This window comes from Halichoerus grypus, chromosome 12 (assembly GCF_964656455.1).
Source record: "Halichoerus grypus chromosome 12, mHalGry1.hap1.1, whole genome shotgun sequence".
In the NCBI taxonomy this organism is placed as follows: domain Eukaryota; kingdom Metazoa; phylum Chordata; class Mammalia; order Carnivora; family Phocidae; genus Halichoerus; species Halichoerus grypus.
Window position 1 is genome coordinate 29,821,070 of NC_135723.1, and position 25,706 is coordinate 29,846,775.

The following is a 25,706-nucleotide window of genomic DNA, read 5'->3' on the forward strand; positions in this document are numbered from 1 at the left end:
CTCCATAGCACTTTTCATCTTCTATTTTGCTATGCAATGTACTTATGTATGATCTGCCTTTCTATATCAGCATATAAACCACATGATGACAGGGAATTTTGCCTCTTCTATTTGCTGATATATCCCCCTGTTGCCAGAATAAGGCCAGAAATGTAATGGGCACTCAGAAACTATTGTTATTAACTGTTTACAGTCAAATATCTCATACACAATAAGATTATCCTTGAACTCTTAAAACCACAGAAGCCCAACTGAACAGCCTCAGTTTAGAGAAAATACATCTGGGAAAACAAGTGACTCCATTCAAATATGGCACATTTACCAAAATTAAACCATCAATGGCTTGCTTTATAGAAAAATACATATATTACATGAGAATGCTTACTATAAGATTGATAATGCTTCTTCACTAAGTACTTAGGGAGAGGTATTCAGAGCAAGCCAGCTTCTTTTCCCATGAATTTGACAACAAAAATGCCCACTTTAGATTTCATCATGTGGTCTGAAACCCTGAGTGATTTTACGATACATTTTAACCCACTCTGAGGGCTACCAAGCAATCAAAGACACTACTCTTATCAAGGCCAACAATGATCTTTTTAACTGTAAGGGCTTATTAACTACTAGAAGACCACAACAGTAAAAATACTGGAAAATACCTTTAATAAATTCACAATCTGTGGGTGGTACTTAACTGCAGGAAACTAACTCTAGTAGAAAATGCTTTGGGAGTAAGTGGAAGCAATTTTAATATGTGTTATAAACAAGAGGGAGCTACATAATATTTTTCAAATTGTTTCCAGAAGGAAACCTTTGGTCTGTAACCATTCACTTGGAGCAAGATAATAACATTTCACAAAAAATAATAATTGATAGCATTTATTAAATGCTTACTATGCCAAACACGGTTAGAAGTGCTTTACATGGGTCAACACACCTTGACAATATCCTGATTGGAACTGAATAAATTAATGCATTTAGATTTACTGTTACACTTACTGTGTTACAAATAAGAAAAGGGCAGCACAGAAAATAAACATCCAGATATCTCACAACTAGTAGGAACAGTTAAAACCTAAGCAGTTTGGCTTTCTTCACTATTACATCATGCTGAATCAAGATAATAGAACTAATGTTAGACTAGTCAAATCAAACAAGTTACATGAGTCAAATAACCATGAATCTCTTCCTGAGACACATGCTGCATTTCACAGCTAAATAATTTATAAATAAAGAAAAATATACAGATTAATCCACTCATTTCCCAGAAGATTCCAACAAAACAAAGAACTATTCTATTAAATACATTGTTTTAGTTATACAATAGAAGAAAAAAAATTAAAGGTGATTTCAAGTTTTCTTGTCTATGAAAATACATATAACTTTTGGAGGATCAAAAAATAGTACTTTGATAGTTATTGAGAAGAACATATTGCCAAAAAGGTAATGGTGAAAACTTATATATATTTTTTGTATCTTGATATCTGTGTTCTGAATAATGGTTCCCTCAGGGACAACAGGTGGCAAAAGCATGGGCCTTGAACTACAGAGATAAAAACACACAACTTAATTTTGCCACTTAATATATGCTTCTTGTTTTGGGGCAAGGCCTTCAGGCTCTGAGTCTCAGAGGTTCTTATCTAAAAAATAGGTTCAAAAACAATGGTTTTCAGGGCATCCTCAAACAGATATAATAAAGTCCAAGTAGGGTCCTTGGAGCCTGTCACTCTCTTGTTTTATATTCTTTTTTTTTTTTGAGATTTTATTTATTTGACAGAGAGAGACACAGCGAGAGAGGAAACACAAGCAGGGGGAGTGGGAGAGGGAGAAGCAGGCCCCACCGAGCACGGAGCCCGATGTGGGACTTGATCCCAGGACCCTGGGACCATGACCTGAGCCAAAGGCAGACGCTTAATGTCTGAGCCACCCAGGCGCCCACTTGTTTTATATTCTTTATAGCACTTCCCACTATTTGAGATGATATTCATTTATTTGTTTACCTGCTCTTTGTCTCTTTATCTGGAAAAGAAATTCAAAGGGAACAGTGACTTTTCTCGGGCCTAATGAACAGGTGGTTGTTCCATACATATTTGCAGGATGGGTGACTATATGGTAACTACTAAGTGGGTTAGTTTCCTTCCTGGTGTCTAACATGTGGGAGTTCAGTGTTGACAAGCTGGTGTTTTATGGGTTTACTGTGATTCTTTGAGATAGCAAGAGTTTTAGGGTGAAAATATTCAAATGGAATTGATAGCTGAATTCTCTTTATGCCAGGTTCAAAAGGATGTGATAAGAAAAAAGACTATACGTATGAGATATATGCATATGCATGTATCTTATATATACATATGTGCAATATATATATATAATAAGCCATTCACATGTAAATTAGTATTAAAATCTAAAATTAGGAAAGGAAAAAGAAAGGCTAAAGAGACTATGCAAAAAAGAAAAAAATATGAAAAAAAACCCTACAATTCATCATAAGAAATGAGACTTTGTATATTAGTTAACTTCCATTTTTTTTCTCCTGTTCCAAAGTTTTTGTCCATTTCCTCTTTATGTTACCTACGTCATTTTCTGGTTTTTCAAACAAATAATCTTGCAGATATTAATGATTCCTGGGTATAAATATCCTTAACCCATATGAGTTCCTTTGTGATGATTATGAAATACAGAATGTTTACACTATTATGGGACTGAAATAGGTCATCTCTCAAAAGTTATTTTTATTACATCTGAAGTATAAACTGTCCACATGACTGTGAGAAGCCCACCTTGTAGGGCAAAATATATATAATAAACTTAAAACATGAAATCCAGAAATATAGAACATCCTGATCTTCAAGGTTCCTTACTTGTTATTCAAGAAACAGATTTAGTATGCACACATGTGCAAGAATTCAAAATATGCAACTGAAGGGAAATCTCTTTGCAAAACAATAGAACCAAACAAGCTCCTGTGGATTCAGAGGTTCAACACTAAGTCTTTATCAAAGAGCATTCTTTGGATAAAATGGTTATTATATTTTCTGTTGGCCTTTAAGAAATCCCTCAAAATAATCTTGCAGCTGTTCAAAGTAGCTAACTCTACGGATACTGGCTGCATCTCTGGTCAGCATCTAAGGAAGCATGAACCACGGAAAGCAAAGTAAACAAAGCTAAGTCTGTGACCATAAAAATTATTTTTGAAAACAAAATTAATTTTTCACTTTAGCTGATTTTTCTAACCTCACATTCTGGCAGTGTTTTAATGCCCAAAGCACAAACTTTAAGACTCTTCCAAAGCTATCTAAGCAATGGGTGGTACTGGCTGATCTCAATTCATTAGTCAGGATCAGGAAAGAAGGAAGATGCCAAGAGAGACTTATGAACATTATCTCAGAAGTAGGAATGTGGTATACAGGCACTTTTTGTCACCATAACCCCAAAGTGGTAGGAATTTTGTATGTCATAACTATATATTCTGTAATAGCCCACTTAAAAATAGTAGGATTTGACCTACTTTCCTCCAAAACTTTCAGATATGATATAGACAAGGTGTACAGGGAAGCTGTTCACATGCTTGGAAGTGGATGGGAAATGTGGACGTGGTAGGGCTCAACAGATGATTTCCAAAGAGAAGATGCCATATTCTTTAAAGTGGAAAGAGGAGTGCCCTGTAAGGGCTGTGAATACTTCTCCTAGCAAAGATGATTACTCTATTATTAGCATACAATCTGGAAATTAATGGCTAATGGTAGCTATGGGGAGCTCATAGGGGTGTGTGTGTGTATCTTTTGAGAGTGGGTCAGGAGATATCTGTAATTCCTATCCTGCATTCAATCCTTGCTACTGCTTACCAGACTTTGACATGTAAATTACCTAAATGTAGAGAAAAACCTAAAAAATACAACACTGAGAAAGTATAATATAAGAACCATCAAAAGAATAGTTCTTACTGCGTTTAATCCAGCACTTAATTAACCAGTTCCCTTTTTATATAAGCACTAGAGGCTGAGAGGAGTGACAGTCGATACAGAAATAACTAAAACAAGATTTTGAACTCATAGGGTTGATTCCAAGTCCAAAAACACATTCATACAAAAACAAAACAAAACAAAACAAAAAAACCTTTAACTAGATGAACTAACTAGTAACAGCTGTACGGAATCATTAATGATGTTTTTCTATCTGTAGAGATTGATTTATTTTTCCAATGATCAACTTACCACATTGGGGTTAATATTTTACAGTCACTTGTATGAAATTATGATTATGAACTCAAATGATCACAATGATAATCTACCTTTTTCCATACATTTATCCAAAGGCACAACATCTTACAAGTCTGTAGATCTCTTTTGGCCACCCAGTGATCTTAAATAGAGCATGTGTCCTTCTTCAACTCTTAACTCTGTTAATTTTGACAACTGAAAATTATATCATCAGTCAAATACAAGCATGGTGCTTCTGTAAATGTTGAAGTTCACTCTGGTCGTTAAGTGCATCAGGGAAGAACTGCTAATGACCAGGACCTAAGAAACAGGATCAGGCACCTGGGCTCTATGCAGCATGAGGCTGACTCAGGCGCTGAGCCATGACCCAATCTGAGACCCTTGGCAAATTTCTCAGTTTCTCAGTACCTCCGCATCCTCACGTAAGGGAAGGGGATGATAATAATCCCCACCATACCGGGTGGTGGTGAGGATGAAAGGACAACACACAGTTCTTATACCAATGCTTCACTCATAATGAATCATCAGTGACTGGTAACTACTAAAGTGTCTTTGCAAGCCCAATTTATTTTGCATTGTTCACACGTATCAGTGCAATGTTCTAATGTTATTCATTATATCATAGGAACCAGAGAGCGTTCCCCCCTCTTTTTTCCCTTCAACCTCTTTATTTTCAGAATTGCTGCATCTCTCTTTCTCTCTCTTTTTTTCATTGTTTGGAGTTTAATATTTGTTTTCTGTTCCTTTTCTTAAGGTGAATTTTGAATACAGGCAAATGAACAAATCTGACTTTTGCAAATGATGGGTTGTGAAAAATCCACATAATTGAGTAATCACATCCCTTATCAGGATAGAGAACTCTTTCCTAATCCCAGAAATTTCTCCCTCATATGTCTTCCCTGTTAATCCTCCCCTCAACCACACAGAGGCAACATTCTGTTTTTCCTTTTTCACCTGTTTTAAAAATCCTAGAAAAATATAAGAACTCAAAAATAATACGTTGCCCTAACTCTTTAATTCATGAGATATAAATTCCAAACAAAGCCAACACATGAAATGTGTAATGGATTGTATAATGCTAATTCCATTTCCACTTACATTCGACATCAAGTTAGGTTTTATTATTGTTATTTCATTTGAGTTCAGAAAGTAACTTGTCTTAAAGATCAGAGGATATTAAAACTGCAGGCAAAATTTTTTCCTCCCAAGTTCAGAATAAAGGAGTATAAAAGTCTCCTACATTCCTCTCATTACTTGAAGTATTAAAGAAGCCAAGAAAAGAAAAGAAAAGAAAAGAAAAGAAAAGAAAAGAAAAGAAAAGAAAAGAAAAGAAAAGAAAAGAAAATATCTTTAAGCATAAAATTTGGCCCGTTCTCTCTCTCTGTGAATATGTCTATCTATATACACAAACATACACATACATAAGTTGACTAAATATAACTCATATAAACTTTACTTTTATATTAATTTAAACATTTAAAAACAATTAGCTTAGCAGATTTCATTTCTTAAATAGTTTTTCATCTCTATATTTCAAGCCTTTCCCAGGGTCTTTTTAAAATAATAAATACGTATATGTTTGAGATCTTAAAGGAATCTTAGTGTGATAATTTTTTTAAAGATATCTTACTGTTTTTAAATATAAATTGCCTTGAACTAGGGATAAAATAATTAGTATAAACCATATGAAATTAATGTATTTCTATTTTTAGGGATTGATTTTTTTTTAATACAAAACTGATTATAACCAACAGACCAAAATCTCCTAATTATGCTAATCAGTAGTTGATCATTGTAAATAATGAGCTGAAAAGTGTACATGAACACCTTTGGCACCATTTCCCTCACAAAAATAAGAAATAATTGGGCTTTGTGTTCTATAATAATATTTTTATTAACTGATGCCAATACTATAAACATTTCACTGAAGTCAGTATGCATTTCTAAATAAAAGAAATACAGTAATCAAAAAGACAATCTGAAAAACATTTACACACTTACCCTTGTAAGTCAGCTTGAGTCGTGGAATATTTTGCTTAGAAGTTCCAATGACTGGAAGAAATAGCATGGTCATGCTTAGTATCATCAAGGCATGAAAAAGGTGAAAGTCGTGGCTCCTGGACTTCGGTCTCTCATTTTTATTAGCAGTCATGATGAAAACAATGTCCTCTTTCAAAGGGTGTTAATCTAAAAAATAAGAAAATAGCTATTAATATAGCAGTTTGTAGATTTTCCTAGATGTACTAAATCATAATTTTCTGAATGTGTATAGATTTTTAAAAAATAATTGCTCCTCTCTTGTTTATCTTGCAAATTGTTACAAAGGAAAGAAATCAGAGTTGAATAATAAAATTCAGGTCTGCCTTTACACAGATGCAGAGATCAAGCCATAACTAAATTTCAACTATTTATGATGATTAGCATTTCTTCCTCTATTAAAGTTTGCTTGTTTGTTCTAACACAAATGCAGAAGGAACCAACTCTTTCTAACTTGGTGAGTTCTTTACTCAGATAAGAATACCGGTAGAAGCCCATTCTTTCCCCATATCATCCCCGAGGAAAAAGATTCCTAGGCAAAAGCAAATAAAAGCTGTTATTTTCAGGGAGTTAATTTCTTGTTTCTGATATAAAGATGTTTTAAAAGTCTACTTAAGGGGCGCCTGGGTGGCTCAGTCGTTAAGCGTCTGCCTTTGGCTCAGGTCATGATCCCAGGGTCGTGGGATCGAGCCCCGCTTCGGGCTCCCTGCTCAGCGGGAAGCCTGCTTCTCCCTCTCCCACTCCCCCTGCTTGTGTTCCCTCTCTCGCTGTGTCTCTCTCTGTCAAATAAATTTTTAAAAAATATCTTTAAAAAAAAAATAGTTTACTTAAGGGGTGCCTGGGTGGCTCAGTCAGTTAAGCGTCTGCCTTCGGCTCAGGTCATGATCCCAGGGTCCTGAGATCAAACCCGGTGTCAGGCTCCCTGCTCCATGGGGAGCCTGCTTCTCCCTCTCCCTCTGCCGCTCCCCCCTGCTTGTGCTGTCTTACTCTTTCTCAAGTAAGTAAATAAAATCTTTAAAAAAATAAAAATAAAAAGACTACTTAAAATTGGAAAAATTAGGAATGGTTAGGTCAGGGCCACCACTACAAATTTTAGGCCTGGGATGATGCAAGCTTTGGTTGCCTTTTTTTGTTTTTGTTTTGTTTAAGATTTTATTTATTTATTTGAGAGAGAGCACAAGAAGGGAGAGCGGCAGAAGGAGAGGGAGAAGCAGGCTCCCCGCTGAGCAAAGAGCCCAACGCGGAACTCAATCCCAGGACCCTGAGATCATAACCTGAGCCGGAGTCGGACACTTAACCGACTGAGCCACCCAGGTGCCCCAGTTGTCTTTGTTAAGACATGGAATAAATTAAAACACATATTTCAAACTAAGCCATATAATAATAATTACAAATAATAGTCATTGAATATTTATATGTACCAGATACTTTTTGTTTTAAAGTGCTTTCCATAAATGAAATGACTTAATGCTTTTAAATTAACAAGGAGGCCATTAGACTCAGGCAGCTCTGATGAGGTGGTGGCCTCCTTAAGCAAATGGAAATCTAAGTCTATAAATGCCTCAAAGTCACAAAATCAAAACATTAGGGATAACCAACCACAACCAACCAACTAGGCCTTAGGCTACAGCTAATTCTTTCTTTGCTTCAGCACTTTCTCCACACAAGTCTGTCCCTGACTCCTGAAGGCAAAGCACTGCTAACCACTTCCAGTTTGGCACTACATGACTGGAACCAATTTTTGCTCAAAAAAACTTAAAATTTTAATATGTCTCAGTCTATCTTTTAATAATGCTACTATAGCCATAAAGGATAGATAATTATTTACCTCATTTTGCAGATGAGGAAACTGAGGTATAGAGTTAAATGGTTCTCCCAAGGTCACGTGGCAGATAAGAAGTAGATAAAAATATGTGGTCAGGACTTTAGCTAGAGTTGGCCTCTTAAAACCCTAAGTCTTTGGGTGCTTTTCAATATGGTGGAATCACGTGATCTTCAACTCTTGCAGTCTTCAACCTCTCTTCTTTCTCCACAAAGTTATCACTGTCTTTCTAAGAAATAGACCACAGAAAGGATCTTGCTATGCTTACTTCCAGGCAAGATTCCAGATGTAGTACCTGCTTTAACTTCTGTCCAAATAATTTCTGTGCTTTCTTGGTAATAGCTGTAGCTATAATAAAAAAGTCTTATACTTTAAGTAATTTTCTAATTATTTAATATCAAAATATTCTATGTTTATATGGTTTAGTTCTTTTTTTTTTTTTTTTTAAGATTTTACTTATTTGACAGACAGGAGAGGGAACACAAGTAGGGGGAGTGGGAGAGAGAGAAGCAGGCTTCCCGGTGAGCAGGGAGCCTGATGCGGGGCTCGATACCAGGACCCTGGGATCATGACCTGAGCTGAAGGCAGACGCTTAACCTACTGAGCCACCCAGGAGCCCCTATTTGATTTAGTTTTAAGAGAAGGTCTAATATGAGTGAACTTTCTTATGAAAGATCAACTCTTTAGTAAATGCTTATGCATATCAAGGATCTAGCTACTTTGAATCTCAGAAGTTAAGATCTAGGAAAATGAAGTAAAATAAAATTTAGGGATGTATTGATTTATTGTTATACTTGACAAACATTTTAAGGACACTACAAATTTTATGTTTCTTCATGAAATGTTGAATATGAGTGCTTATTAAATTATATTTTTATATATATTTATTTTTTAAAAATAAATATTTTTATATTATAATAATTTACTTTAATCATCTTCAAAGATACCTACAGGACTTACCTAACTATTCTGTCTTGTGTGTAATCTGTGCATATTTAATTCTTTGATTTAGAAAATTACTGCATATGTAAACAATCAAGGTAATTTAGATACTCATTTAAGTGTGACGGCTAGGTGGCTCAGTTGGTTGAGCGTCCAACACTTGATTTCTGTTCAGGTCGTGATCTCAGGGTCCTGGGATCCAGCATGGAGTTGGGCTCCACACTCAGTGGGGAGTCTGCTTGAGGATTCTCTTCCTCTGCCTTTCCCTCTGCCCGTCCGAACCCCCTCCCACCCCACCCTCCCTCATGCATGCTTGCTTGCTCACTCTAAAACAAATAAATAAATCTTTAAAAAAAGAATATTGTACTAAATATGCCACATATTACATATTTTATTCACATTTACTTGACATTCCTTGAGCAGTATTAATTAGATATAATTTGAGAGAAAACAAGAATGTCCTTCTGACCAAAAAGATCTATTCCATCAGTAGCACTTTACGAAAATTTTAGTTTTTAAAATTTCATTAATGCATAAAATAAAACCCTAACAAAGTCCTTCTTTAAATAATATATTTAAAATAAATTCTTAAAAAAATAAAGAACTGTATTATTTTAAAGCTAGCAGGACAAAATGTTTGTTACTGCCACAAAACAGTCACTTTAGCTGGTCCACAGGAAAATTTATCAGGACTAGTTTTAAATTATGTGAGTTTTAAGTTACTCAATCTCTTAAGAAATGAATCTTGCAATTTTTGAATTTGTCATTTATGCCAGTAAAAAATAGATACATTCTTTGACTTACAGGTTCTCCTTAAAAACTTACTACTTTCATGCAAATAAGAATATATGTACAAGAATATATATGTAACAGTCATTAACATCACAGCTAGTCCCCATTTGTTATGATGAGGAAAAAGATAAGACTCTTTTCTGAAAGAAGTGGTTGATTACATACAAATAATTAAAGCACTATGAAACGATTTCTAAAATCAAGATATTTTTGGGATGCTATGGAAGATAGCTCAAAGGAGTATCATATAGATTTAAGCAAGACAAGGATAGTTTCATGGAGGACAGTGAAAGGAGAATGGAAAGCAAAAAGAGATAGTTTCAGAAGAGAGTGATAACTCATTAAGGGTTCTTGAAAAGCCAGAAGCATTTTAGACTTGGTTAGACTGCTATGCGGAGAAGGGATATAATAGCATAATCCAAAAAGATGGAAGAGAGAGGAGATGAACTAACTGCTAAATGTGCCTCATGCCCGTTCTGGTACCTAATATATTATGACTCGGATAATGCCATTACTCCACACTGCCTTTGATATTAGATCATATGTGCTGATTCTATTCATATGCATCAGTGACTCTAATCCCATTTGCCTATTCCTTTCATTTTTCCCTCTATCTACATGTTAGCAGAATATGGGTATCTGATTGCAGAAGATCCATAGCCTTGGCATACATACGTGTATTCCTCCACTTATCCTTCCTCCCACTTCCCACTCCCCCCCCCCCGCCAAAAATGAAAGGTAAATTGAATATAGAGTTTAAGTGTATTAAATTTCTCATTAGGCTTAGTTTTTCTGAGCTTCTGGACATGTGAAATACTACCTTTTTCTTCATGACATGCAACAATGCATGTAACGTGAATGTATGTTTAGGTACACAGGCAAAAAGAGAGGGAACTTTCCATGTGTGCATTTTATTAGCAATAATGACCTCAGTACAGGACCTTTCTTGGGAATTAATGACCAGTTGGGGTTAATGGCCCTTGGCTATGTATTGAGATATCTACTCCTCCAACTGATCATTAATCGCTAAGACATGCCCTGTGCCTCCAACACTATAACTTAAGAAGATTGATGTTTTGGTTTTCAATGAACAGTAGTCATACTGTTCCTTGTAACCCAACTCATTAATACTGTTAAATAAGTTAAAAATCAAAGTGCTGTTTTCCTTGCTACATGACATTCCGATAAGTGCATGCACGTGCTGTTACATAGGCTAAGGGTGAGGGACAAAATAAAACAAAAATCCTGAAACTGCCGGAACTTTTTTTTTAACTTTAAATATTTTTCTACTATAAAACAGTCACTCTCCATAATCTGCTGTTCCTGATTCATTGTTTTTCTTCCCAACGATCCTCTGAATTCAATAGTTAATCTTTTAATTGGGGTAATTTATGGGTTAAATGTATAGCCAACAACCTCTCCGCTAATCTATTGATATTTTGCCATCTTCCTTCCAGTGGATGTGGATGTGTGTGTGTGTGTGTGTGTGTGTGTGTGTGTTGTGTACGCGCACGTGTGGGTCCTGCATCTGGGAGGAATTACAGAGAGAAGTAGGTGTGATTTAACCTAAAGTGGGTGGATTTAGTGAATTGCACAGGTTATACTGCAAGCTACTGTCTGTAACAAGCTCGACCTGGAGCCAATTAACTGAATGTAATCTATTCCAGATGTTCACTGGAACAAACAGCACTCTCGGGAATCTTCAGATGTGGAGCCAATGGAGAGTGTTCTGATTATGAGAGATTTTTACACACTGTTCCACTAAATCAGAGATCCAAATGCATAATCTCACATTCAAGAAGGCCTTGTGCCATTTCCCAAAGGAATACAAAGAGTCCAGGACTTACTGGATGGATAGTAACTCGTCAAAAATATTATTTGAGGAGCAAGGGATATAAAATTTGTATGTGAACTTTATTGATTTGCCTTACTTATTTATATTCATCTATTCCAAATGTCATTAAGATAATGTATAATTATGGTGGAAAAACATATTCTATGCACAGGACAAGAATTATAATATACAAGTCTTGACACATAAAAATCTGAACACTTAGATTTAGGATTTTTTCTCAGGTGTGTGTGTGTTGGGAAAGGAGGCAAAGAATCCTTGATTTTTTAATTTATAAAGAGCTATTTGTTCCTCATACCTTCATGGTACACATAAGGTCAGTTGAGACTTTTTTACTCATTCAGGAGACATGAGGAATCATAACTACACCCAAATTAATAGTATTATCTGTATAAGCTTACTTTGGCTTAACTGTAGCTCATATTCTTGAATCACTGTTTGATTAGATGTTTTTTCTGTAGGATACACAAAACTGATAAATTATTAGTAACATGACTTCATGGTAAGGATATGGACAAGAAACCAGATAGAAATTACAGAAGAAACTTGAGAGTCAAAGAGACAATATAGGCAAAAAAGAGAAGCTTTTGTTTGCAGAGGGCTATCTTATATTCCATGGATTGAGTACAGTGATAACAAAGCAGAATGCAAGTGGTGTGTATGAAGAGCCACCAGGATGGAGCCTGGAATGCTAAAACTTTTATACAGTATTTTATCTCATCCATTCTAAATTTCTCTTTGCATGTTTTCTAATATATTTAATATCCTACAACTTTAGCACAGTCAGGGGTATGCAATCACTGCCCAAGTGTACAGGACTATCACCAGTGAGTAGAATTTATGGGGCAGCAAATTTTCATTGAAAAATTTTAACCGTCCATTAATGGACTTCATTGTTTTAAGATATCCTGAATTCCTCAACAATTAATATATTCCCATAGAGTCTGAAAGACCATCTGATTTTTTTAGAGATCATGAAAAACAGACTTAACATTTAATTAAATGTTAATTTACCTCCTTACATCCTTATGGATATTTCACTATATACCAAACTAAACATGAATATCATCAGTAATCAGCTGTAAAGTTGAGCTGAATTCTTTGTAAGTAAAGATATATTACAGTAGTTACATTTTTATTTTGCAGGGGTTTAACCACAATGTCTACGTTTCTAAAATACACTGAAAATATATGGTATAAATACCTGCTCAACAAAGCCCCATTGTTGCAGGTTACTTGGGTTCGCATGTCTTACAGCCTTATACTTATGGCCACACCAAATTATTCAGGATCTCAGCCCTAATGAATCCAGTTCAATAGAAAATAATAGTAAGACTTTAGCACATACAAGTGTAACCTGTTAGGATTACTATCGTGGGGGGCACTTTTTCCTGAACATAACAGTAACAACAAAACAATGCTTGTAAAGGGGTCCTAAAGAAATCAAGTGTCCCTAAGGTCCAAATTGCTCAAATAATTAACACATTTACAAAAAAAATAATAAAACACTACTGTAAGTGCCTTTATGCTAATCATCTTCCTTATCCTAAATTTCATATCATTTTGCTACTCAAAGAAGTACAGTTACCATCTCGTAGGGTCAGAAAAAATACCAATAGCATATCTTAGTTGGTCTCTCCTTAAATCTGATTAATCCACAATTCAAAGATTTAAGGTTTTTCTTTCCAAATTCTCATACTCTAGAGAGTGTTTTAATCGATGTACCTTCTCATGACCAAGATCATCTTATTTCTCACCTTTTAGGATTCTGATATACACTTTGAGAATTATAGAACATTTATATTCTATGGAAATATTTATAGAAATTATAGAATACTTGGCAAATTTCAATGTCTGCCTTTTACATTCAAAATATAAATGTATAAAACGGGGTGGTGGGTGGCTCAGTTGGTTAAGTGTCTGCCATCTGCTCAGGTCATGATCCCAGGGTCCTGGGATCTAGCCTTGCATTGGGCTCCCTGCTCAGTGGGGAGTCTGCTTCTCCCTCTCCCTCTGCTTCTCCCCCTGCACATGCTCTCTCCCTCACTCTCTCTCAAATAAATTTAAAAAATCTTAAAAAAAAAATAAATGTATGATTATTTAAACTGACTGTTTTTTAAAATTTAACACCTCCACCTCAAATTTTCTGATACTTGACTCTCATGGTTTAAAAAAAAATTGTTTGTTTTTTTTAATAAATAGATTGTTAAATAAAGCAGAGTAGGAATTACTGCAATTAAGATGGCAAAACAATTGTATTATCTTGGAATAATAAAATAAGAATTAGCCATGTGTTTATTATCGAGAGGATCTTCTAATTTATTTTACTGCTTTTAACTTTAAGGAATGTCATTATTATCAAAACTGAGCAATATTTTGGTAAAGATCCAAAAATTGTAACTTCCTTTCCTGAAATAGACATCTAGTTATTAGTGTAGACATTGAGCTATATGTCCAATAAAGATTTTCCCAGACTTTATATTTATCTAATACTTCTGCTAATGTGATCAGTAAATGGATTTAAATCTTAAACTGACTCTTTAATGATAAAATGTACAAATATTCTATATACAAACTAATGTAGTATCCCGATGGTCTCTGTGTCATCCGAAATAACCAAGCACTAGGAAACTTGTCTTTCAAGGCAACATAGGTATTTTATTATATTAAAAAATATTATCATGGTGCTTGCTTCAGTAGCTGCGTGGTGGTCCTGGTCTTTACAATTTTCACATGTACGTTACATTTTCCAATTAAAAATATTTATTGAAATAATTAGTTATGTCAAAAAAAAGGAAATGTAAAGAAATTTTTTTATTACTTAATGCATACTTTCTAATAAGACTGTGAAACAGGAAATTCACCATACCCTCAAAAACAATATACAGAGGTTATTAATTGCCAACCTATAAAAATTATATAAAATCATTTATGTATAGCAAATAGTATTTAAGTAATTTCTACAGTGAGTCTAAATTAAAACATGGGTTTGCACTATAGTTAATTTAGAATCTCAAGGCCGTAACTATTGGAAACTAGTAAATATTTACAAATGAATTAAGTCATGTTTTAAGACATACAATATAGGATAAATATAAGGATTCTCTGTAAAACTCCTCACTTTTAAATAAACAGACCAAGAAATCCAATCAAATCTACCAGTAATTCCAATATTTAACAGCAAACTTTTTAAGCAAAAAAAGGCTTATGGCAAGAAAAATGTGACCTTGAACTTCATATTCACATAAATTCTCTAGGAACGCATGTACTTTTAAGATCAAAACACTTAAAATAAGTTAAATGACTCCTCTACAGCCCCCTTTTTTTTTTTTTAAGATTATTTATTTATTTGACAGAGAGACACAGCGAGAGAGGGAACACAAGCAGGGGGAGTGGGAGAGGGAGAAGCAGGCTACCCGCAGAGCAGGGAGCCCGATGCGGGACTTGATCCCAGGACCCTGGGACCATGACCTGAGCCAAAGGCAGACGCTTAACGACTGAACCACCCAGGCGCCCCTATAGCCCTTTTTTTTTTTTTTTTAAGTAAAAAAGATGTACTAAACACATTAACACTACTTGTTTCATCACTATTTAATGAAACACCTTAGGGAAATAAACTTTTCTAGCACCATGAGGCATTCATTCCAACTGCATAGAGAGGAGAGTTTAAATAATTCGCTTCATAAATAGCACTACCTGGGAATAAAAATAGGCAGTGTGTGAAAGGAAACTTAGTGTCATACACAGACTTTAGTAACCCAGTCTTCAAAGTAGATTTGAATTTCATGATATTTGAAATTTCGTGACTCAACTGGGCTATATGGGTGATGGGCATTAAGGAGGGCACCTGTGATGAGCACCGGGTTTTATATGTAAGTGATGAATCACTAAATTCTACTCCTGAAACTAATATTACTCTGTATGTTAAACTAGAATTTAAATAAAAACTAGAAACAAACAAAAATAAATAAAATAATTTTAATGTGATCAATGTTATTTTACTTATTTTTAGCACATTGAATTCAAAACAACTGATGACTATGAAAACAAGGCAGCTTTTCAACAAATAAAAAATTTTCCAGCACTTTTGGCAGTAATAGTTTTTTTTAATGATTACTGTTTATATTTTTAGTGACGATGACAGATGTTCATGGATTTCATCTTGGTTTAAAATGTTTCATATGCAATTGTTCCAATCCACGTATTTTTATTTTCACTCAACAGTTTTGAGCTTGGCAGATGAGGAAACTGAGTCAAAGAGACAGTACCTCAGTGGCCAAGGCTGCTCAGTCAGAATCAGATGCAGGGTCAAGTTACCACACACATAGAGCTCCTCCAGGAATGCAGGTGAGGTGGATCGGGGGTGGGGAGGAGAGCCTATCCTGGGGTCCACATTGTCTAGGGAATGTGTCTGGAGATGGAGAAGGGGTCTCAACCCAGTGGCTATGACTGCTGGCATGCCCCCAGTCTCTCTTTGGCAACATCCAAAAGAACATTTGCGATGAGGACAATGCTCTGTGTCTCGTCCAATATGGCGCAATGATCCCACATGGCAAGTGAACACTTGAAAGGCAGGCGATCTAGAAACTGGATTTTAAATTTTATTAAGTTTTAAGTTTAGCTTTTTTTTTTTTTTCTTCTCTTGTCGATGTGTAGGTCAGGGGCTAGTCTATCTAATCTGGAGTAGTAAAAGTAGTATTTACTAGGTAATAATAGCAACCTTAGTTCTGGGATATTAAATGTAAGCACAAAACAAGAGAGGGAGGAAACATTTTTTTTTTCTTTTTTTCTTTCTTCTTTTTTTTTTTCGGGTAAGAAAATCTAGGCATTGACTGAAAGAATTTATAGGCACAATTTATCTGTTTTTTAGTTCTGAATGGAAAACTAATAGAGATTAACCTTAAATATTTCCATTTTCTTTCCCTTAAACTTTTTTGAGTATGATGGTGACAAAGGTACTTTTTCATCTTTTTATTTCAGTGGCATTGGAAACTATTTTTTACAAGCTAAATAGGACTAATTCTTGTTTATAGAAGAGCTTATTTCTTTTTCACTATTTGCATTTCTAATTGTGTCTTTCTTAAGTGTCTACTGCAAAATAAATTTGCACATGCTCTTTGTAGGGGGGCTGCTAGTCCAGAAAAGGGCTAGGTGCCTGGAAGATGGTTATCCATAATAGAAGTCTGTGAAATTTGTCACAGATTCTTTACCAGCTACTACCAGAATTCAAGAGCTCCCCAAACCCTGACCTACTCAATATTCTCACATTTGGTTTAGTTCTACTATTAAAACACTAAAAATAATTTAAAAAATAAAGTTATAACTTTTATAAATAAACTGACATTATAACTTCCATTTTTCTACACTTAGAGGGTTGCAATGTTAAATCTCTTTTATTTACATTTCTAAATGGCCCCAGGTATAGCTATAACTCCTGTGGGACATGTCACAAGTAGAGAAGAGGTAATTAAGCACTCAGGCACAAAGCCCAACTCTGCCATTTGCCTCCTGTTTATCAATAAAGTTACTTAACCTTATTGTGTCTCACTTATCACATCTGAAATAGTAAATAATAAGAGTATTTAACTCATGTGCTGTAAAGATTAAAAAACCATGCTGTAAAGCACTATACCATGCCCAGTACATAGTAAGTGATCAATGAGTATTAGACTTTGTAAAATCATTATATTCAATTTGTCTTAATTTTCCACTAACATTCTTCTTAAGTACAAATGCAAATTGTGGCATTAAAGACATTTAACAATGACCTGAATGTATGTCTACAAATTTTAAGGCCTGTAAAATAAAGATGTCTTAGGAAAATAACATATAACCTCCAGGAACATGAAGACAAATGAAGAAAATAATTAGAAGAGATCACTAAAAAGGACAAATGAATATGCCAGCAAATAAACAAATTCCATTTCTATGGTTTAAGAGGGGGCTATCAGGGATGGTTTGAATTTTGTCATGAAGGTTAAGACATTGTATCTCGAATGCTTCCAGTACTATTCATTTAAATTAAATCATGTAATTTATCAAGAAAGGGAAAATAAATAAATACCCAATAAAATAATAATTTCATATAAATCTTAAAATCAAAGTAGAACAAGCTTTGGTGAGTATGTTTAATACTTAACTTTAAGATTATCACTTGTATTAAAAAGATTAAAAGGATTAGGCTTCTTTTGGTGTTTTTCCAGAAAGTATACTAGCTTCAAAGGGGAAAAATAGGGAATTTAAATAACTTTGTGGGCTACGCAGAATTGAAGGATATAGTATATTCAATGGTAAATTCAAAGTATAGCAATAACATATGTCTATAATTCAATATATCCTTTTTTATTGGATCTTAATACATTATATATTTTTGGATTTTTATGCAGCTATCCATCCTGTTTCACTCAGTGTACTATTTTCCATTCCAAACACTAGCCTTTATTTTTAAAATGGGTATAATGATCTTTCATGAACTTAGTTCTTTGTTTTTCACATTCTTTAAACAATTTACTCTGCCTAAATATGATGCCACTTTAGAAATTTACATACTTTCTATTTGGTAAGTTATGATATCCTTTGACATGTGTACAGGATTATTTTAAAAAGTTAATTTAAATAATTTTCCTTCATCAAAAAATAACTACATTTAAATGCAGCTATATTTTATCCAAGATCAATTTTTACAAGTATTTTTATTTACATTAAAATTACTAATTTACTGGGGCACCTTGGTGGCTCAGTCATTAAGCGTCTGCCTTCGGCTCAGGTTATGATCCCAGGGTCCTGGGATCGAGTACCATATCCCAGCTTCCTATTCAGTGGGGAGTCTGCTTCTCCCTTTACCTCTCCCCACTGCTTGTGATCTCTCTCTCTCTCTCTCTTTCTCACGTGCTTTCTCTAATAAATAAATAAAATGTTTTTTTTTTAAAAGTAACATACAAGTGCCTAGTGCATGAGCAGTATGCCTGTGTAAAGAATGAACTGGGTGCAAGGTGCCTAGGTGGCGCAGTTGGTTAAGCAGCTGGCTCTTGATTTCAGCTCAGGCCATGATCTCAGGGTCCTGGCATAGAGCACTGCCTTGGGCTCCACGCTCAGTGGGGAGTCTGCTTGAGGATCCTCTCTGCCTCTCCCTCTGCCCCTCCCCTTGCTGGTGCTCTCTCTCTCTCTCTCTCTCAAATAAATAAATCTTAAAAAAAAAAAAGAATGGACTGGGAGCTACCTTATGAATTTCTTTATCAGGGAGCCCAGTATTTCTATACACCCTCTGGTGCTTCTCATGTAAACTTATTTTGCCCCCACCCTTTTTTTTTTGGCATAATTTCTCTTTTGAAGGCCGTTCTGAATTTTTGGCTACCCAGTTTCCCTTCCACCCTCACCACCATCCTTACCTAGTTCCCTATTACCCAATATCAGTTTCTTTTTTCTTCCTTCTTTTTGAGATATAACTGACATATAATGTTAGATAAATTTAATATCAGTTTCTGGGCTGTGTTGAATTCCATCTTAACACTCTGCTATATTTGAAGAACTGGATTTAAATGGCCATCCCAGATCTTTCTGCCTCATTTAGGATAAGCAAGGAATTCCCGTGTTTAGCACTCAGCTACAGATGGACATTTCCCCATTTTTATTTTTTACATATTTCTCTACTAGAGAAAATGTTTTATCTACATGACCTCTGAAGTTTCCCTAAAAAATGAAACTAGCACTGTAGTCTGGCTTTTTAAATGCAGAATTCGCTTTAGGTAATCTATCAAAATCCTCAATAATTCATTTATTTTTACCACGTGTTATAGCAACTGAGATAAAATTCTTGAGTCTCCCAGAGGCGACACAGCTTGAGAAATCAGGCCTTGGCTGAGCGATGGTTTAGGTTGCAAATCCCTTTTCGCTACTTATCAGCTTTACACCCTAAGAGAATTCACTTAATTTCTCTAAGTCCAGTTTCCTCATCTATATAACTGGATTTTCAGTTCTTATCAAATATGATTGTTGCAAGAATAAAATGAGATATGCAAGGAAAGCACTTAGTACCTTGTCTGGCACATAGCTAGCTCTCAAAAAATATTAGCATAAAGGTCTTTCATTTTTGCATGAACTGTGATAGCAACTATTTTTCTAAAGATAGTAAGTGAATATAAAACTGAAAAGGAAGCCTGAAAACTCCCATGGACTCCTATTATGCTTGCAAATGTGTTTGTATAACTTGGCATTAAAGTTCCCAACCTTCATTCCACAATGTAAATTTTTTCAGTGCATAATCAGATAAAATCCCTATTAAAGTAATAATAATACATTATTTTCTCTAAGCTTCCAATTTGTTGAGCCATATGCACTGCCAAAATGAAACCCTAACCAAAAGAACACACTTAATTGCTTTATTAGATATGGAAATGGTTAGAAAATAAAAACAAAGGCAAAGTAAAACAGAAATATTTTTGTTTGAGAACATTCAACTTGGAGTTACCAAATATGTTTGCAGAAAAAGTCTATGGAGGAAGTCTTAGAAGTGAGATTAATATTTATAAACAGTTTTGACAGTAAGCCAATCTAAAGTTACTCCCAAAAGCTTATTTGGATATTGTTAAGAGCCAAAAGAGTTTATATACATAAAGAACTTTAGCTTTAATTATAACTGCTCTACTTTTTCAGAGTATTCAAAACACTGAACTGTTATAGTAGAGTAAAACCACAGTTTAAAGACCTTTCCAAATAATATTTAGGCCATTCCATACATCTCACAAGATTTGTATTTGTACTTTCCAGAACAAGTGTAATTTCCATCTATGGACACTTGTACTTTTTTCAGCCACATGAAGGCAAGGACATCAATCACATTACATTCACCACTCCATCACCAAAGCCTAGCACAGTGCCTCGCAGAAAGTAGGAGACATGCATGTAACTGTTTAACAAATGAAAGAAGCAGTCAATCTCCTCTTTCCTTTATCGGTGCACTTCTATTACATATGGTAATAAGCAGCTAAAATCTGTATATCATTCCTGTGTGTGATGTCATGACAACTCAAAAAATCTGGGGAGCCTCAAGAGTCCTAGAATAATATGGGATCTTTTGGACCAAATTAGAATGACCCATAACTGTTACAAAGAGTCATATAAAAAAAAAAAATAAGAAAGAAAGAAAGAAAAAAAATTAGGAGGAATGACTGAGTGAGTCAGAGACATTCTTGGTATTTCTGGGTATCTTTTTTTTCAAGAGTGTTCAGAATCACATTTTTCTTTAACCTCATTTGAGAATGTTACAGAAAACCCCTGTATGGAGAAAGAGGCCATGAAATGTGAAGAATGTGAAATTTGGAGTCAGGTAAGCTTATGTATGAATTCCAGTTTTACCACTTTCTGGACAAGGTTTTCTTTGAAATTTAGGAAATGATGTCACCATGTTATGTTATTCAATTTGAAATAATATATATTAAAATCCCTACCCACACAGTGGGTGTAAAGTAAACATTAGCCATTATGAGGATTATTCTTTATTACAGTTAATTAAGATAGCTCCATTCTCCCGGTTGAGTGTGGTTTGTCCGTGAACCCTGCTGGTACTTAAGATTTAGAAGTAAGCAAATGCTCATTAACTATTTGGAAAATTCTAAGATTCACCTCCTTCCCCCATTCCCATGGTCTCACTGGAGAAACTTTCATAACAAAATGATATTTTAATGAGATTCTTTCTTTACTATCACCTTTATACTTCCTGTTTCTATCTTTCCATCAGTTACTGAGCTTTATCTAGAAGACAAAGCATAAGATTGAACATAGGTAGAAATTAAACACATATTCAGAATTATCCATTAAGGGGCACCTGGGTGGCTCGGTCAGTTAAGCGTCTGCCTTAGGCTCAGGTCTTCATCCCAGGGCTCACTACTCAGCAGGGAGTCTGCTTCTCCCTCTCCTTCTGCCCATCCCCCACTCATGCTCTTTCTCACTCTCTCTCAAATAAATAAATAAAATCTTTTAAAAAAAAGAATTATCTGTCAAGCATTCATTCCGTCTTTACAATTTCCACATTCCTTGAACATTCACAGCACAAACCTTTTCCCAAGTAAATGTACATCCAGATTAAAAGAGGATGGGAGAGCAGTGTCTAAGTGGTAAAATATGCAAACCACTTAGAGAAAAAAGTACAGAAGTAAAGATTATTGCTGTCTTAGGCAAGAAAGAATGTGAAGTTCAATTAAATTACCACATGCATGTGTCTTTTGGAATGTCAAAGAATAGCAAAGAATTCTTGATCATAAAACAAGGAAAAAAGATATCTTCCTATCCTTGGCACTCCAAAAATTCAGTTTTTCAGACATCTCTTCAATAAAACTCTTGTATTACATTACTCTGATAAAATTAAGAGTTCTCTTTTCAAAAGTTACCTTGTGTACTATTTTACTTATTCACTCAAAAAGGGCTGACTGCTATGGACTATGATAAGCATCAGTATTAAGCAGTCATACAACTTTGATTTTTCAAATATTGCATTTGATTCATTTAAACAAGCATATATATCATCTATCTGGTGCAGATTTGTAAATTCATACACTTCAGGAAAAACTGTCACAATCTATAAAGGGTATTTCAAGACTAAGGGTAGAACAATTAAATTATGCATTTGTCTATAATACTGTCTTACTTCAAAGACTATAAAAAGGGTAAAATCATTACCATCAGAAGGCAAATTATGCCTTATTGTTGCTAAAAATAAATTTACATCAACTATAAGAAGACATTTTCAGTATTCTGCTATTTACAGATTTTTGTCACACAACTTCAACTATTAAAATCTGACTTTTAAAATATATGTCAGCTTCTCTGGTTATAATTTTATAAAGGATACAGAGAACATGAGCAATGATGAATCACATTATAGCAGAAAGAGCACTGAGTTAAGAGCCTAAAGACCTGACTAAAATCCTGGCTTTATTTTATACAGGACATCTTGTCTTTAGGAATTTAGTCAACCACTCAGAGACTCCTTTTACATAAAGTTATGTTGACATGTCATTGACCTAACATGGGTATTACGTAGTTTTCATAAAGTGCACATAAATATTTCAAAAATGGTTAACAGACAACATATATATAGACCTAACACCTTCTTTAAAGGGATTAACTTTTTCCACTTAATTTCAGAAAGGCTGTTTTTAGATCTATTCTAGTTTTTTTCTTTATCAAATAGACCAGAATACACACACACCCACCCCAAGAGGGCAAGGTGAGGAAATCTCTGTTACATCTGTTCTTTAATTACAAAACAAGTTGTCATCTGTGACAGTGATGCCATTTCATAATGTACATGCTATTGAACCTCTGGGATTAATTTTTTCCACTCCATTTTCAAGGCCACTAATGGAGCCTGAGCTGCTATGACTGTAAGCCTGAGTTACTACAATTGGTATTCGGGACTCTGCCTGTGCTCCAATCCAGGCAGTGCCTGATGTTTCCAGATTTGTTTTCTTAAAGTGCTTGCTTTCAAAATGCCATTTCTAATTTAAAATATAAACTCCATAGTTTGGCATGCCAGTTCCCTCTTTACATAAATCTCTGTTCCTCAATGTGCACTCCCTGTTCCAAGCAAGATGGTCAACAAATACATGCCATCCAAGTGATGTTCATTTCCTTCTCCCTGTGCATGATGCCCTGCCTTCCCAGATCCAATCTCATCCAAAAAGCATTTCTGGATAAATTCCAGGTCAAAACATTCACTCCCTATCAGGATCACTATAGTACATTTTTCTCTACCACATTAACTTACAGTCAAATTATCTTGTATATGGTTTGAATTGTGCACACCTCTTATCTCTCCAAAAATGCTGAAAGATGCTTAAACACAGAAAATGTATGTATTTCTTAATCTACCTCAAATAGCCCTTAGAACCTGATGAGGCCCTAAGAGGAAGCCTAGTAAATATTATTAGATAGATAAGACATCAACCAATTATAAAGGGAAACCATAATAAAAATATCTTCCCTTCTGGCCTATTAAACACTAAATGAATTTAGGGGATAGAAAACTCCTCTTTCCTGTTAGGGATACAAATGTAACCAGCCCTGAAGTTGAGCAAGGCACATGGTAGAAGTTACATTTCGCATCCTTTCTCAGAGCTGGTGAGACAGGGTCAATAAATTCTCACTAATTCAAAGTGATGTGTATAATGCCCTTGACATTTCTTTAAAATAAATTGCTTACCTCCATTCCCTTTCACGTCCTATTCAAACAAGCTAGAACGTGGGCCAGGTGCTTGTAAGCCAGCTGTGCTCACGCTGCACCTGAAGGCAACAGTCGGAGGAACTCAGGGCAAGAAGACAGAATCTGAGGGCAAAGTAGAGCCACTTACTCACCCTTTATCTGTCCTTCTGCACAACAGAGAAACATGCTACTATCTCGTTTGAGCACTGTATTTGGGGGTCTTTTTGTAGCAGGAAAACAATGCATGTTCATTTTATTAATAGTTTTTAATATGGGGTGCTTGGGTGACTCAGTTGGTTAAGTGTCTGCCTTTGGCTCAGGTCATGATCTCAGGGTCCTGGGATCGAGGCCCACATCCCCAGCGGGGAGTCTGCTTCTCCCTCTCCTTCTCCCTCTGCCCCTCCCCCCCAACTCCTGTGTGCGAGCGTGCATGCTCTCTCTCTCAAATAAAATCTCTTAAAAAATAAATAAGTAAAATAAAACCTGGTTTAAGGATAGGTTTAAAACCTATAGATACAAAATCTCTGATAGGATTTGTATCCTCTACTACTTATCACACATTTCATAATACAATTATTTTAAAACAACATAAATGTAAAATATTTGCCCTAAAATCATTAGCAAGTAAAGTTTTAATATATCTGCCATGTGATCAGAAGATAAGAATTTACAGATGAGATTCTCTTCCGTCTTTGTAAAATTCCATCTCTCTCAGCCATACATAGTTGTACTTACTCAACAGTCTCCTATGTTTGTGCCTTTCTTTGAGAATACAGAAGCTCTTCCTTCTTTCTCTATTCATTTTTGCTATGGAATCTCACGGACATGTTTACTAGCAACTACAAAAATAATGCTACTGCTGAAACACTAGTTCATAAGCTGTTAATAAATGTGGATCAAAAGTCTGAAATGATAACTGACATGGAATTGATAAGAAGGTAAAAAAGAAAGAATGGGAAAATAGAAGGCATGACCTCATTTTATGGCTAACAGACAGTGTACGTGCCACCTGTAAACATGATAAATGCAGCCTAACCCTACTCAGTGAAAAGAAAAGTTCACTGTGGAATTATTTTATAAGTTAACCTTGGAAAATACTACTCTTGTTCACAAAAATATAGGATGCACTATAACTAAACATCTGTACTTAAATATCACAATAGTTATAATACCTTTCATTTGTGTTTATTTATTTATACATATAACATTATGTTAGGATACCTATGTAATATATAAAAAATATTTAGTAAATATGTAAATTGACATTCAACATTAAAATATATGGGAAACTAATATTGGACTAAGTAGTAATACTCACACTCTCTGAATACCTCTACTTCAAAACATATTTAGTGTAATCAGCATAGTCCTCACACAAGGGAAAATCCAAGAAACTTCATTTTCAGCCTCTTAGAATTTTTCATTCTTTTTAATAACAACCATAACTGACAAACATCTTTTTGTAATGATAGAATGGTATTTAATTGAAAACATCATGGTATAAACAAACATTTGACTATCATCTGAAGAAAGCAGTATCATCATGGATTCCTGAAATTAATTCGAGGCCAGATTCTGCCACCAGCAAGCTTTTTCTTTCTTTTCTTTTTTTTTAAGATTTTATTTATTTATTTGACAGAGAGAGACACAAGCGAGAGAGGGAACACAAGCAGGGGGAGCGAGAGAGGGAGAAGCAGGCTTCCCGCTGAGCAGACAGCCCGTTGCGGGGCTCGATCCCAGGACCCTGGGATCATGACCTGAGCCGAAGGCAGACGCTTAACGACTGGGCCACCCAGATGTCCCTGAGCTTTTTCTCCTTAGGTAATTAATGTGACCTTACTATGG

The 25,706-nt window shown here is 35.0% G+C and overlaps 1 protein-coding gene across 2 annotated transcripts in view; it reads right to left on the minus strand.

Moving 5' to 3' along the window:
- The window catches only part of SEMA3D (semaphorin 3D), a 196,043-nt gene that overhangs the window by 122,818 nt on the left and 47,519 nt on the right, over positions 1–25,706 (minus strand). For both annotated transcript variants that reach the window (XM_036105527.2, XM_036105526.2), the window contains exon 2: positions 6,219–6,404. In XM_036105527.2, the coding sequence (XP_035961420.2) occupies positions 6,219–6,369 (151 nt within the window). In that variant the 5' untranslated portion in view covers positions 6,370–6,404. The remainder of the gene's footprint in view (positions 1–6,218; positions 6,405–25,706) is intronic.